The sequence below is a fragment of the Macaca nemestrina genome, chromosome 10 (assembly GCF_043159975.1).
Source record: "Macaca nemestrina isolate mMacNem1 chromosome 10, mMacNem.hap1, whole genome shotgun sequence".
In the NCBI taxonomy this organism is placed as follows: Eukaryota; Metazoa; Chordata; class Mammalia; order Primates; family Cercopithecidae; genus Macaca; species Macaca nemestrina.
Genome location: NC_092134.1, coordinates 62858694 through 62875357, shown reverse-complemented (window position 1 = coordinate 62875357; position 16664 = coordinate 62858694). Strand labels below are relative to the sequence as shown.

The window sequence follows — 16664 nt, the reverse complement described above, 5'->3', positions numbered from 1 at the left end:
CTGTTATTATTATTCCTATAATTAGGTGAAAATATCGCCACAGAAGCAGTGAAATGTAATGGCAGACAGCATGAGCTTTGGAGTCAGAATTAAATTCAAATCTCAGCTCTGACAAAGTCATGAGACTTTGGGCAGGCTATTTAACCTGTCTAAGCCTCCACTTTCCTATCTGTCTGGGGAGTATAATACTACTACTTACATTCCAAGGCAGTTTTGAGAAGTAACAAGATATAGAGGAGACTATGAGATTCTAATAGTCAGTGAAACTCAAGAACAATGCTGTCGTACCTGACTGAGATGACATACTTTTGCTGAAGTGGCATTTTAAGGACAAGGATGAGAGGGACAGCTACTTCCAGTGATAGTTCAAAAGGGATCAATACTGTCATCTACAAGTGTTTTCAAGCCAGATAAAAATTCTAAAAAATAATGTTATCATCAGTAGAATCTAAACATATATAATCCACAAAATATGAGACATAGAAATAAATTTTAAGGTTGCGTGCCTAGAGGGTGAAGTTCAGAAATGCAGACTTTATCTAATCTTTCTGAGCCACAAAACAAAACAGTCAATCCTTTGTACATCCGCTAGAACAAAGGAACAATGAGACTGGGAAGTGCCTGGGCTGCGAGAACCTGCACTGGAAACAAACACTTAAAACCCCATTTATACTGTGATAAAGCCCTTTGCTGGCAGTTGTCCACTATTGCTATGCATGCTGCAGAAACTAAATAGTTTTCAGACTACCTTTCAATCTAAGCCCAATAAAAACTCTGATGGATTTAAAAAGTTTTCAAAATTGTATTAGGTACTTCTATCAGGAGTGCACATTTCATATAATATGTCTGTGTGTGTATGTATGTATTAAATATGTGTGTGTGTGTATATATATATATATATATATATGGAGACAGAATTTTTAATGCTACTTGAAAATTTAGCCATGTACCTATAATCTTCTGATCACATGACAGATCGTACGTAATTAGGAAATCCTACTTGACTTTATATGATTTATGCAGATGTTTAAAGGTATCAGTGCACAGATGTGTGCATTGATAGTCTGGTTTTTCCACTCATCACACTCATACACATAGTAACCAGTGAAGTATTACAAAATATGAGAACTAATAATAAATCAAAAATAATAAATCATAGCTTTAGTCTTGATTAATATATCAATATTTATCATTAGCCATAAATTTAAAGCACTTTGTACTTCTTGGTTCCCAACAGACCTGAAATAAGGAACGACAAATGCATAGTCAAAATGAATAACAACAGTAAGTTCTATAGTATTCATTTAAATACTTGAATAAATCTACCAGCACCAGAAAGCCCCAGAGTTCCATAAGCAGGCTTGATGTCAACACAATTTTTCTGTTCTCAAAGGAAAAGGCAAAGTATGGCAAAATTCCTGAACCAGAATGAATTCTTTTTTTCTTTTCTTTTCTTTTTTTTTTTCTAATGTGATTTAGGAAGCCAAGTGTGGTGATGTGTGCCCTTAGTTCCGGTTACTCAGGAGGCTGAGGCAGGAGGGTTGCTTGAGTCCAGGTTTGGAGGCTGTAGTACGTCATAATAGTGCCTGTAAATAGCTACTGCACTCCAGCCTGGGCAACACAGAAAGACCCTGTCTTTTTTTAATGTTATTTAAAACAAGAAAGAAAGCTATATTTACAGCACAAATAATATTTGCTTCTTAATTGTTTTTGTCACAGCATGGTCATTAAAACATTAGTATCTATTGATATAGAAATTTCTAGACTCTTTAGAATTAGAAATGATTGTATTTGCTATAGAAATAAATTCAACCTTATAACAAAGGGCAGCTAATCCATGGGTTCGTGCCAAAAGCTTTTCTTAAAGGCATAACAGCACTATATTACATCTGATAATTTATAACATGCTTTCTCAGTTGGAATAGGGGCTCAGAGACATTAAATGACTCACTCATGTTGTATAGGAACAGGTAGTACAGTTGAGCTTCCAATACCTGTCTCTAAATTGTGTTTTCTTTCTATCACAACTTAGCTGTCCTAGTGTGGGAAATGATGTCATGAATTGCATATTCAGTGTAATGACAAAAAATAAAAATTGATGTCTATGGAAAATGATAGGCATATTTACAGAATTTTTCAGATGGTGGTTTGCTATTGTAGCATAGTCAAAATTAATAACAACAGTAATGACAGTTCAATCTAATTCTGTGATCATGAAAGTTCCTTTTTTGAAAATAATATTTTTCTTGCTCGTTCCCTTTTTTCCTTATTTATTGCCTTTACCTGGAGAATCTTCATTTTGTGCTAGATTACTTTGAGAGTCTTCTAAGTGTCTTCCTTATTTTCTTTTGAGACAGGGCCTTGCTCTGTCACCCAGGCTGGAGTCCAGTGATGTGATCATGGCTCACGGCAGCCTCAACCTCCTGGGATCAAGTGATTATCCCACCTCAGCCTCCCAAGTAGCTGGGACCACAGGTGCACACCACCATGCCCAACTTTGTTTTTTTTTTTTGTTTTTTTTTGAGACGGAGTCTAGCTCTATTGCCGAGGCTGGAGTGTAGTGGCACAATCTCGGCTCACTGCAACCTCTGCCTCCTGGGTTCAAGTGATTCTCCTGCCTCAGCCTCCCAAGTAGCGGAATTACAGGCGCCCACCACCATGCCCAGCTAATTTATATATTTTTAGTAGAGATGGGGTTTCATTGTGTTGGCCAGTCTGGTCTTGAACTCCTGACCTCGTGATCCGCCAGCCTCAGCCTTCCAAAGTGCTGGGATTACAAACATAAGCCAGAACGCCTAGCCTAATTTTTGTATTATTTTGTAAAGATAGGGTTTCACCATGTTGCCCCAGCTGGTCTCAAACTCCTGAGCTCACATGATCCTCCCACCTTAACCTCCCAAAGTGCTGGGTGGGATTGCATGCGTGAGCCACCACGCCCAGCCTCTTCCTTATTTTCTGTCTTTCCTCCATGATTGCCAAATAATCTCTTTGTACATCTGCCCCATCCATCATCCTCATTCCCCTTGAAGCATCAAAAATTTTTCCTGAATTTCTATTTCAGGATAAAGTCTAAGTTTCTTCCTAGGCACTCGAGTTCTTCTCAAACTGGATTTTATCCCTGCCTCCCAAGCAAAGAACAGCATCTTTACAGAAATTGGGATACCAATCTAGTTACAAGGAGAGTGGTTAGGAAACTTGATTGGAACTGCATTTATGTAGCATTTTATATAAAATGAAGTAAACATCCACTATTCATATGAAATAATTGGAGGATTACTTGTAAAAATCAGGGTGGGGATGGAGCAAAAAACCAAACCATCCTTTGGTGCAGGTTTTTGAAAATGAGAAGAAAAACAAAATAGAAAAGAATTGTGCACAACTCCAGTTACTTAAATACATTTCTAGAGAGGTAATTTCTTTTACTTTGTTATTGTTGCTGTTTGACAATAGTCAGTTTTCTGGCTTACTTTAAAGACGATGCATTATATTATGCTAATACATCAGGTTGCTGTGCATTTAATGTAACATCCGTATACACTAGATCTAAAATGAGAAGCTCACTTTTAGTGAATATTAGAGAACCATGTCAGCACTGAGGGCACCCAGACAACTTAATGAGATTAATGCACCCTCATCCCCATGATATTCTTCAGTAGTTTCAGCCCAATTCTTTAATATCAATAACTGAGGCTTTTTCAATATTATCTAAAATGCTATATACATGCAATATGCAGAGAAGTCCCCTGGCCCCCTCTTCTAATCAGATTGCTGTCCAAAAGCCTTCTTATGTATAAATTCATGAGCTGTCACTTGATATGTACTTCCAAACCTGGACATGTAGGTATTAAGGCATTATTGTTAACGTTAGGTGTGATAATTATATTGTGGTTATCACCCAGAGATGTAGACTGAAATATATACAAATGAAATGAAATAATCAGGGCTTGGATTGTATCAAAATGATGCGCAGTGGGGGAGCGGGTGGGGATATAGATGAAGCAAGGTTGGTCATAAATTGGTAATTATTGAAGGGAGGTGATGAGTACATGGTAGTTCATTATACTATCTTTTTTACCTTTTTAGTTACTGAGTTTTTCCATATAAAAGGAAGAAAACACAATATCAAAAACAAAAATCCCTGCAAACCTAGATAGATACTTACTGTGTTCATTTGAGTTTCATATTATATGTTTAGGGGTATATATGCATCTTAATTTATATACATTCATACATATAGAATGGGGTTTGTTTCTCCTACAAAGTCAGAAAAGTGTAATATTATCTTTTGTTCCCAGGGGGATTCCAGCAAACTGGCATCTAGGAATGGAAGGCAAACATTTGTTTTTTGTTTGTTTTTTCATTCTGTCCAGACAAATTAGCTTTTATTTCTTCCTAGCTAGTGTGTCAAATGCCATGCCTTCCAACAGAAGTCAGATTAATAGAGAAATATTTCTAGGCACATAAAGGAAGACCAATTTCAGAGAATTGGGCTGGTTCATTCCATATAGGTAGCTCAGTTTGACCTTAAAATTCCTGAAATACATGCACTGTAAATAGCTGACTGCAAAATACTGAAGTCATCACCAAAAGTTCAACACAATCAAAGATCAATAGTGACTCACAATTGTTTCACACTAAAACATATTTAACCATTATCCCATTTTTGTGTATGCTAACTATATATATATTTAAAAGATTTTATGAGGTATTTGGTCCTCTTTAAAAGTTGACTTGAAAAATAATAAAATAACACGTGGTAATTTGAAAAAACTAATGCCAACTTACAAATAATATCCTTTTTGCAGAGTAGTGGAAAGAATACTGGAGTTGGAGCCAGTGAACAAGAGTTCAAGTTCTGACTCTATTGTATGTTAGCTGTGTGAATTTGTAAACATTGTCAGTTAATTCTTATGAAGGCCAATCTCATCTCCAACCTGGAAGTAATAATAGTAAACTCACTGCACACTTCATATGTGACAAAAAAACTTTTCTAGATTTTATGTTTGAACCAATGAAAACTTCGTAACAACCCCATGAGTTATTATTATTATACGATCCCCATTTTGTAGGTTTGGAAACAGACCTGGAAGGGTTAAGTAACTTGACCAAAATAACATGGCTAGGAAGCGGTAGAGGCAGTCTGCCTTCAAAACTCAACTCTTAGTCTCTATGCAACCTACCCTTTCACTATACGCCCTCCACAGGGTTGCCATGAAAATAAAATTAAACTATAGATGGTCAGTATAATATGTATTTTATACTGTTACCAATTAAACATAATATGTGGCAGTCTTTTATATGCTATAAAAGCACAAAGCAGGCTGGGCACAGAGGATCAAAACCAGCCTGAGCAACATAGGGAGACCCCATCTCTACAAATAATTTTTAAAAACTAGCTGGGCGTGGTGTTGGGTGCCTGTAGTCCCAGCTACTCAGGAGGCTGAAGCAGGAGAATTGCCTGAGCCTAGGAGGTCAAGGCTGCAGTGAGCTGTGATTGTGCCACTGCACTCCAGCCTGGGCAACACAGCAAGATCCTGTCTGAAAAAAATTAAAAAAATAAAATAAATCTTTAAAGAAGCACAAAACAAATATGAGAGTACTCCTCTCTTCCTGGGAAAGATAAATACTCCTAGGCATTATAGATTCGATCATGCATTAAGAAGAATTGTATCAAAATCTTAATGCCAACAAATAATAGAAAAATTATGTCAATAGTTCTTGAACTTGTGTGCATCGATTCACTGTGATATTTGTTTAAAATGCAGATTCCCTCAGCTCTATTCCTTCTAAATTCTAATTCTTTCCAAGTGGGGTAGAAACCAAAAATATGTTTTCATTACCAGCTCTGCAAGATATTTCGATGCCGGTAACCTACAGATATTATTAAGAAATGATGGCTTATGTTTAAAACTATAAAAGTATTAGGGGATGAATTGTATCCCCACCAAATTCATATGTTGAAACCCTAAACCTAAACCCCAGTACCTCAGTATGTGACCGTATGTGGAGATACGGCCTTTAAAGAGGTGATTAAGTTAAAATGGGGCCATTAGAGTGGGCCCCAAGCCAATATGACTGGTGTCCTTGTGAGAAGACATTAACAGACAGACAACATAAACAGAGGGACCACTATGTGAGGACATGCAAGAAGGTGCCATCTGCAAGCCAAGGAGAGGCCTCAGAAGAAACTAAACCTGCAGACACCTTTGCCTTGGACTTCTAGCCTCCAAGATTGTGAGACAATAAATTTCTGTTGTTTAAGCCACCCAGAGTCTGTGATATTTTGTTAAGGCACTCCTAATAAACCAATACAATAAGCAACATTTCGAAGTGGAAATAATAGTTGATATCATGATTCAACAATTAAAGTTCCTAAAATGTTTTTTATTAAAGACAAATAAATTAGTCATATTAAAATAATTAAAATAATTTGAGAGGTTTTGTTTTTTATTTTTCTAGGCTGATTAATAAGTAGCTGAAACTGACTTAACAAGAGGGAAAATGCTGTTAAAATATTATTTCTACAGGTAAACTTATCTACCATTACACCTCTTCCCTGGGCTCTGTAATTTACCCATAATCCAATGAGAACAGACCATATTTTTAGTATACGTACATTCTCTCACTGAAATATTAATTTCATTCATTCACATCTACGTACTTATCTGTATCTATATATTGGTCGGTCGGTCTGTCTATCTATCTATCTATCTATCTATCTATCTATCTATCTTTATCTTCTACTCATCATCCATGCCCAGATCCACCATTCATCCATCTTTCCATTCATCCATCTATCCATCCATTTAATCAGTATTTAAGGAACACCTACTATGGATTAGATGCCATTTAAGTACTGAAAACCTATTTCTATTGCCAGACAAATAAATGCTCCCTAAAATTTTCAAATGAAAACTGCAAAGTAGAAGTCACAAATTCAAATGTCCCAGAATGCATTCAGGTAAGGAAATAAATGAACTGGTATTCCAGTGAATTGGTGTCCAAAAGGAGAAGCCACAAGTCAGCTCTAGGGAGTTTCAGGCACAGTTTTGCTAAATCTTCCAAAATTTTCAGAGAATCCATATATTTGGGTTTTAATGTGAATTTTCAATTTTTAATGCTGGTGAAATAATCTGCATATTTTCGCAAACACTACGTGAGCCAAACACAGCACAGCTATTATTTAGACACCTAGATGTCTCTAGAGGCCGCCAGTTTGCAACCTCTGCTCCAGACTCAGTACAGTCTTCAAAAGTGCCAAGTTTAAGAAGAGCTCTACAAGAAGTAACAACAACAACAAAAAAAGCCAACTTATTCCATATCTGGTATGTTCATTGTCTGATGTCTGGTGAGTTCACACTAAACAATTTGGCTTTCAAAGGATATTCTTGTTGCATTGACCATTTAATGACCAAATAAACCTGAGAATTACCAAATATCTTGTCCTCTATGGTTATAAAAGCATGGCATACAGGAGGCAGACTAAAGTCCTCATCCAGAAAAGATGAGATAAAACTCTGTTGCCACTTTCATCATAACCGTCTCTCACCTCTGCACGAGACAACAAGGTCAGGAACCACTTTTTGTTAGTCATCTTTATAAGCTTACTAATCACTACCTGGCATAGTTCCCTGCAGTATTATGTTTGATACATGTGCACTTAACTGGGTTTAAATCTAGTATGTTCTTCGATTCTGATTTTAAATCTGGAATGAAAAATGACTATTGCTAAAATATTGCCCATTTAATTAAATATTTTTATTCTTGGCCAGGCGCGGTGCCTCACACCTGTAATCCCAGCACTTTGAGAGGCTGAGGCGGGCGGACCACGAGGTCAGGAGATCAAAACCATCCTGGCTAACACGGTGAAACCCCGTCTCTACTAAAAATACAAAAAATGAGCCAGGCGTGGTGGTGGCGCCTGTAGTCCCAGCTGCTGGGGAGGCTGAGGCAGGAGAATGGCGTGAACCGGGGGGACGGAGCTTGCAGTGAGCTGAGATCGCGCCACTGCACTCCTGCCTGGGTGACAGAGTGAGACCCCCATCTCAAAAAAAAAAAAAAAAAAAATTTATCCTTAAGGTCATGTCTACATGGCTTGAAAATAATGAGCTATTTTAGACATTTTTTCAGGAAAAACAATCAGGCAAGTCACACTTGGAATGATATAGAGATCATCTAAGCAACTACTATACCTCTATCCAAATCATGTCATGCTCTCATTCTATTTTGTTTTAGATTGATAAGACAGGCACAATGGAATAAAGAAAGCACAGATATTTTCAATGACTTTTTTGTTTGAAGTTTGTCTGAGTCTCAATATTATACTAGCTGGCATTGCTTTAATAACAGTAAAATATGATTTATGCATCTCATCTTTATAGCTCAGCAATCAACATAAGGGAATACTACTACTTTGTATTAACTAAGTGAACAATTCACATATGTCCTTAAAATGTAGAAAGAACTACTGACAAATAAATAAATAACAACTAACTAAAAAATTCCTCCTTGAAACAATTTTTAAAATATCTTAATTAAAAAAGTAATTTTAATCTAAACAACCATCATACAAATAAGTGTGGGAAATTTATCATTATGCAAATACCACCTGCAACTTTCACGCTTCACATTTATCACGAAGCTCATAATATCTGTAGACAGTTGTGTCTCTTTAAGAAAAATGGTGAGAACCCCGAATGCTAGCACATTGTGGATGCTAATGAAGTCGTGTTTTACTCAACATGGTCAATAAAATGCAAGTATTTCTTACATTTCAGAAATGCCTCTGGACTTGAAACACCTACTTGCATAATTAAACTCAAAGCCTATTCTAACTAGTAACACTCACAGTGAGTCCTTTTCCATTACTGTTTTTCCAAAAAGTAAATCCTCTGGTTTAAACAACCATATTCTGGCTTCTTAAAGGTCTTAATCCTTTCTCCAACAAACTTCTGAAAGCTCAGCCTGCTTTTACAAATTGCTCTGCTCCACTGAACACATACACTAGTTGGCCAGAGGCCTTTCCAAATGTAATTAACACATCTGTAAGTTCTATGTTATGTATTTCACAGTATTAGCAATATGAGTATTTATAAGAACTATCCTGTAATATTAAGAAACCAACAACATTTGGACTAAAAACCCAGCCTTTCAACTTTTGTAAAATGTTCTAATTATGTGGTCTATTTCAGGCTCTCCGATTCCATATTAGAAACCACCAGGTTCACTTTTCTTTTCTTTTTTTTTTTTTTAGACAGAGTATCCTCTGTTGCCCAGGCTGGAGTGCAGTGGAACATCTGGCCTCTCTGCCTCCTGGGTTCAAGCAATTCTCTGCCTCAGCCTCCCAAGTAGCTGGGATTACAGGCCCCTGCCACCATGCCTGGCTAATTATTTATTTATTTATTTGTTTTATTTTTAGTAGAGACGTGGTGTTGCTATGTTGGCCAGGGTGGTCTTGAACCCCTGACCTCAAGATCCATCAGCCTTGGCCTCCCAAAGTGCTGGGATTACAGGCATGAGCCACTGCACCCGGTCAGAGAAACCACCAGATTCTTAACAAGTGATTTTTCTTTTCAACTTAAGTTGCTGCAAATCTCAGATATTATCCAAAAGTTTCATCTGAAGTAAGTTAAGTGATGTAATGGGGCACTTTGATTTTTTTCTTTGAAAAAATAAGATAATTAATATCTAGCTGACTTACTACATGAGCCCAGTTAAATTCTCCGAAACTGCTGCACCTGGCTTTAGAGCTGAAACTTCTAACACCTCTTTAAAGAACTGTAGCAAAAGATATGATCCTGTTTCAGGTTGAAATGTGAAAGAATAGTAAGGGCAACACATTTCTAAATTTGACTTTTAAATTTTTAACTTAAATTTGAATTTCTGGATGAAAGTAAGGATTCACTGTTGCAACAAATAGAGATAATGAAGACTAATGAAGTCAGAAAACATGAAAACTGTTAAAGAATTTAGAGCATGTCTGAGGGTAGCTCTGAGGATTAAATGAGGTAATGTACATGACAGTCCATGCCTAAGTGTCGAGCACTTGGTAAGAACTTGAACTTGAATGACCCAGTCTAACACTCCCATTTTACAGCTAAGAAAACTGAGGCAAGAAAGACAAACTCTGAACATATCCACATGGAGGGATTCAGCAAAAGTGTAAGGAAAATAATTGCTGTAAAGTAATCAAAGGACATTCTCTGATACTATGCTTTTGGGTTATTACTCAAGAGATACAAAACAATTTTCATATCCTCATTTCAAGAGACTTTTCTAATTTTCCCTGATGAATGGCTCCCTTCTATTCCTGCAGATTTTATGTACAGTTCTAAAAATAAAAGTTGAGGAAAGGCATATCCCTAATATTGTACTTCTATTATTTATTCTAAAAACATTTACTTAAAATTATTCCAGGGTTTGACAATTTAATGCGATGGAAGCGTAAACCACATCACTTTAACAAATTCCCTCCGCAGCCCCACGTTTCTCTTTGCTGACCACCCCGCACCCCACCCCGACCCTTTCAGTGGCTAGTTGGCTGTTTTCAGCACTAAGGGAGTCTCTGAAAGTCCACCAAGCTGCTTCTGGCTAGATCTGAGGAAACCAGACATTTCTGTCAATATTTATCTTCACAGGTATTTTTTACCTTCATTTTTTGTATCCCTGGAACTCAAATGAAACACCAGCTTGAAAAGGCAGGGCCCAACCCCGAGTAGCTTGGCCATCCAATTGCACCTGTCATCCTTTACCTGTTTGTAAGACCACAGTTCTCTCTTCTCCATCCAGAGAAACAATCCTGAAGTTATAGATGGTTCCTGCTTGTAAATCTTGAAGGTTACATCCGTATGTGGTGTTGTCTAACCGAAAGGGAGGGCACGACGCGGCCCCCAGGGCGTCACTGCTATAGGTGAGGTTAAAGTTACAGGGTGAGCCCCAAATTCTCCACCGGATAGACACGGAATGGCTGGAGGCCTTGGACTCCGCCAGGGTGAAGTTACATCTCTCTGGCTCCGCCAGTCCAGTCTGCAAAGGAATCAGACACAACAGTTTAAGTCCCAGGTCTGGACTGCCCAGGGACGTGTCCACAGCAAGCTCCTTAAGCTGCCCTTTCCCTTCTACTTATCCTTTGTCCCTAGCCTCAGCTAGTCCCTTTGCCCTCCGGCCAGAGAAAAGGCTTGCGGGGGAGGTGGATGGCAACTTTCTCCCTAGCTGCTGTCCCTTGAGAGCAGCTGGAGAGAGAAGGTGGCTTTTTGCTTTGACAGCAGGATAAGCTGTCATTCTGGGTTGGGGGCTCACCAGAGGATCATTCTTCCCAAGGCAGAAGAAGAAATTTTGCCACCTCCCTCTCCAAAGCACAACCTGATAGACGAGAAAGTGGAGTGGGAATTTGATTTTCGGCGGGGAGGGGGCGCATCAGCTCTGACCCCTTCTCGGGCCACTCACCTGCAGCAGGCTCAGTGCGATCCACAAGGCCAACCCCGCTCCATGGCTCAGCATTGCGCTCAGTAGTTAAGATCCAGACGAGAACGAGGGGGTTGGACGTGGGGCGGCCCGAGGGCTGGGGCGGGGGGTCACCTGTTGCGCGCGCTCAGCGCGCCCCGTGGGCGCAGAGCGCTTCCCTCGGGCCTGGCGACGTGTAGGGGCCACTGCGGCCACCGCTGCTGCTGCTGCTCCTGCCGCCCCGGGCGGGCTGGGGACGCGAGAGGCGGCGGGGACAGGCAGCGAGCCGCCCTTCCCACGCTGCCATTCTGACCCGCGCTGCCTCGCCCCAGCCCCGTCCGCTGACTTCCGCAATCAAAAGGCAATTTCCTCGTCTCCCGGCAAAGGAACAATGCGCCGGCGAGGGAGGGAGCCCCGAGGAGCCAACGCCTGAGGCTGCCAAGGGGCCCGATGTGGGCCAAGCTGCCCCCGCTGCCCTGCGCCGCTACCTTCCCGGCCAGGGGTCCGGTCCGGCTCTGCCGGGCTCTGCCTCCTCCTACTCCTGGACTCTCCCTTTTCCCCACTCTGTGGTCCTCGACCCAGTCGCCTTAGCCACTATTAGTGCTTGCTCCCTCTCACTTTCCAGGCCCCCACCCCCGCCCCCTTCCTCCCTCCACACCCAGCGTCTCCCCCTCCCTATCTTCCTTCCTATCTTCCTCATCTGCTTTCTCCAAGACCGCTTTTCCCAGGATTAAACTTGACCAGAGCATATTTCCCCAGGTCGCCTGCACTCTTTCCTGAAGCCTTTTATTAGAGTGCTTTTGCCCTTTTCACTTCAAAGCATTCATTTGTCCCGGTGGCATCCCCTGACACTAGCAAGAGAAAAAGACCCCAAAAGGATTGTCAGCTTGACCATTCTTTTCTCCCAATCACTTTCCCTTTTCTCTTGTATAGGTTTGTATCCTCCCTAAATCTTATGGAAATAGTGCTAACGACAAATATAATCATTACCAAATGTTCAACCCACAGCGAACAGTTTTATCATCCAGTAGTTAAAGCCATTTCATCCCTAATTGTCTAACCAAAAGAAGAAAGCCATGTAAACTCTCATTTGTGAAAACTACTGTTGATAGTCAGCTCTCCACAAGTTAAAAAAAAATGGCATTTATTCAGTGTTCAGCCCTAACTGTATGCCCTTTAGCAGCTGCTTCAGTACCCAAACGTGTATCTGAAAACTGATTTCAGAAAAGTTCCCAATAACTAAAGAACAAAAATATTTAATTGTACATAAGTGATAACAGCAAAATATTGCAACAAGTTTTATGATTTTTGATTGCTTTTTTGGAGCACCATCCCTAATAACTGCCAGAAGAAATGAGATTCCGCATTCTAATTTTTAAATCAGTGGGAAGGATGGCATATTCCTTTCTTTTTCAAATAGGCTATACATAAAGCTATGTGATTGTCTACTGTATCTATTGTGTCTACTTTGAGGAAAGTTAAAACAAGAAAAAAAGAAAAAAGTGAAAATTGTTTCAATTCTATTTATTTATTTACTTTTGAGTCAGAGTCTTACACTGTCACCCAGGTTGGAGTGCAGTGGCGCGATTTCAGCTCACTGCAACCTCTGCCTCCTGGGTTCAAGCAATTCTTGAACCTCAGCCTCCCGTGTAGCTGGGTTTACAGGCGTGTGCCACCACACCCAGCTATTTTTTTTTTTTTTTTTTTTTTGTATTTTTAATACAGACAGGGTTTCACCATGTTGACCAGGCTGGCCTCAAACTCCTGACCTCAAGTGATCAACCTGCCTCAGCCTCCCAAAGTGCTGGAATTATAGGCGTGTGCTACCGTGCCCGGCCTGTTTCAATTCTTTTAGAAAACATGCTTTTAAAAATACCTGTTAATGAAAAAATGAAGTTTCTTCCCCTCGAGAGATTCTATGGACTTTTAATCTATAGCCAGACCAAAGATCTCAAATCCTTTCAAGTTAACAAACACTCAAAGAAGGTCAAACCTAGAACATCTGTGTATTTCTGGGAACAAAAAAAACCTTCCTATTTCTCTGCCTAGGTCACCTGCAGAGTAAAGAACTTATACTCTGTATTTTGTGCCCAAGTTCAGTGGCTCTGCAGAGCCTGGCATACCTGTCAGCCTCATCAGTGGCAGGGATCCCCTCCCGCTCTCCACAGATACTGAAAGCCTTCTTACAGACTCTGGCTGCCCTCAACCTTTACAGGAGTCTTTTCCCAGTTTTATTCCTTTGCAACATTATGTTTTTCTTCTCTTACTGTATTCAGATAACAATGTGGTTTCCTCAACTGTAACATTGGAGTAATACCTACTCTAAATACACCACACAGCTATTATGAATAAATAATATCACACCTAAAGTACCTTTGCAAACTTTAATGTGCTATACAAGTGTCACTTTGCCTAGTAATATACTCATCTTTCTGTCTGTCCTTTCCATTGGGGTTTTAAATATTCTCACAGGTTAGCCCTCAGATTTGGGATCTTCCCACTTAAATATGTTAAATACCCTTCTGTCATTTGTGGAAGTCTTCAAAATATCCTATCTCCTCCAAGCTTTCCCAAACACTTTTTAAAAATCATGCTACATGTCACTAACATACTGTTATTACCCTATCAGTTACTTTTAAAGCTACATTTCATTTTCAATATACCTTTTAACAATCTTTCCTTATCATGAAAGCAAATGTACCAAAAAGGCAAAATCTGAGGAATACAAATCAAAGAGGGCAATAAGAAAGTATTATCACCATAACACAGTTTAGATGCTTCCAAATTCTATGCTATTAATAGTGATCTGTACCAAGATATGCATCTCCACTGAAACAATTAATTTTAAAAGTATATAAAAAATTAAGAAACAGAAAAAACAGTGATCTGCTAATAATGTCCTTAGGAATAGGAATTAGGAAAAATAGAAATGATTAAATACAATTAATTTCTTTTTGACCTATCAAAGAGGGACATGTACATTTAGAATCATATGTCTTTTATCTATTTTATTACCTTCAATGTTTATGACGAATCATAGCAATACATGAAGGAAAGAACCAATAGTCATAGGCCTCTCTTTTTCAAAGGTGTATAACTATTAGTTCCTTTTTTGGAGAACCTTAAGGCTGACAGCACAGCTCCCAACTGATTAGTGAGTCCTAAATAACCCATAAAAATGAACATACTATGAAACAAGAGGAAGAGTTTAAACTCAGGCTTTTACCGATTACATTTTTCCTTTTAAAAGGACATAATTTAACATGAGAAATCCGAGAAAACGGTAATAGATTCAAGGAAATATAAGACTGAGAAAAGCTTCTAGATATCATCTTTTCTATGAGGAGTTTATTTGAAACTACTGGACAAAGAACAAATAAATTGATTCGTTTTGGTTTTTGTTCTCATCTTTGTTTGGAATTTCTCAACTTCTCTTGAGCCTACTTATACTACATCAGGACAGTATTTGAATTAGAAGTTGCATTCCAGAAATTTGGAATCAGCCACTCTGTACCATTTCAGGGGACAAGCTTTTCTCCTTGCCACCAGGAAACCTTTCCCAGACTACATGGGAAGGGTGGGGCTGCTTTTGATTAGACATGAGTGAACAAACAGCTGTCTTTAAAAAAAAAAAAAAAGTCATAGCCATTAAAAACATCATTAATTGGCCGGGTATGGTGGCTCACACCTGTAATCATAGCACTTTGGGAGGCTGAGGCAGGTAGATCACTTGAGTCCGGGAGTTTGAGACCAGCCTGGATAAGATGGAGAAACCCTGTCTCTACAAAAAATACAAAAATTAGCTGGGTGCGGTGGTGTGTGCCCGTAATCCCAGCTACTCAGGAGGCTGCAGCAGGAGGATTGCTTAACCCCAGGAGGCAGAGGTTGCAGTGAGCCCAGATTGTGCCACTGCACTCCAGCCTGGGTAACAGTGAAAACCCTGTCTCAAAAAATATATATTAATTATGAATTCATGGCTAAAAGCACGAATCTTGTCACATTATGAACACAGATGTTGAATAATACAATGGGTCATCAGGGGGTCTGGGAGCCACTGTTTGAGAACCATTACTTTGGACAGGGGTTTGAACTGGACATGGGGATGAGGGGGCAGTGGTGTTGGATGGATGAGGGGAAGGCAGAGTAGACTGGTTAAGTTAATCCACGCTTCCCTCACCCATGACCTAAATGGTCATGGTCCTTACCCTGGCCCCTCATTACCTGGCCTCTGCCCATTTCTTTCCTCCCTCCTGCTTGCCTCCTATTCTCCACTTGCTTGGGTCTGATAATTTATTTACTTTCATTCAACAAACACTGACTAGCCACCTATTGTGTGCCAGGCTCTGGTATAGGTTTTGGAGGCTCTGCTCCGCCTCCCCTGCCTATGGAACTGACTTGCTCTAGAGCCCTAGAAAATGACTTGCCTGTCATTTTCTCTTCCCCAGGCTCTCTGCTTGGCAATCTTTCTCTCGTCCTTTAGGTTTCAGCTTAAACACACCTCTAAGGGGCCAGTCCCTTTCTGATCTCACAAGGAAAAATTATGTCTTTATCATTCTTCATCTCAGTGGTCATTTGTTTAATTCAGAACAATGACTCTTGGTAATAATCTAATTATTTATGTATTTGTGTGCTGTCTGCCTTTCCTGGTCATATGGTCCTGCTGGACCATGTTTAGAATGAATGTTTAGAATCTTAAATACTACCCTGGAAGGGAAGAGGGGAAAGAGGGGAAAGAGAAGAAAAAAAAGAGGAAAGAGCAAAGGAATGAAAAAGAAGAAAAGACTGATTCTGAAGACAAAGAGAAAAAGGTGGGGAAAGTGAAGAATGAGAGGGAAGATGAAAGGAGGAAAAGGAGAAGGAGGAGGGAGGAGTACCCGTTAGAACAGTAGTTCTCAAAGTGTAGCTCTCAAATTATCATCATCTGAGAACTTGCTAGAAATGTAAACCCACCGGCCTCACCACAGACCTAGGAATCAGAAATGTTGGGGATGGAGCTCAATAATGGAGCCCTCTGCATTTTAATAGGCCCTCCAGTACTAGTTCACGAGAAGGAGCTATTCAAATTCTGAACAAAGGTCTCAGATTATGCCCTAAACCCTGTACTCGATATCATTTTACATTCGGGAGAGTTAATGAGATCTTGGTTTTAAATTTTTTTTCGTAAATTTTACTGAGTTCTTTGCTTATAAAAAAACTACACAGATGACTTAGAAGGACAATTT

At 39.5% G+C, this 16664-nt stretch overlaps 1 protein-coding gene across 3 annotated transcripts in view; it reads right to left on the bottom strand.

Moving 5' to 3' along the window:
• The window catches only part of LOC105473481 (protein tyrosine phosphatase receptor type B), a 121668-nt gene that overhangs the window by 81615 nt on the left and 23389 nt on the right, over positions 1-16664 (bottom strand). For 2 of the 3 annotated variants that reach the window (XM_071071443.1, XM_071071444.1), the window contains exon 4: positions 10752-11025. In XM_071071443.1, the coding sequence (XP_070927544.1) occupies positions 10752-11025 (274 nt within the window). Of the gene's footprint in view, positions 1-10751; positions 11026-11445; positions 12000-16664 lie in introns of those variants that run through there. The other variant, XM_071071445.1, reaches the window with a different exon arrangement.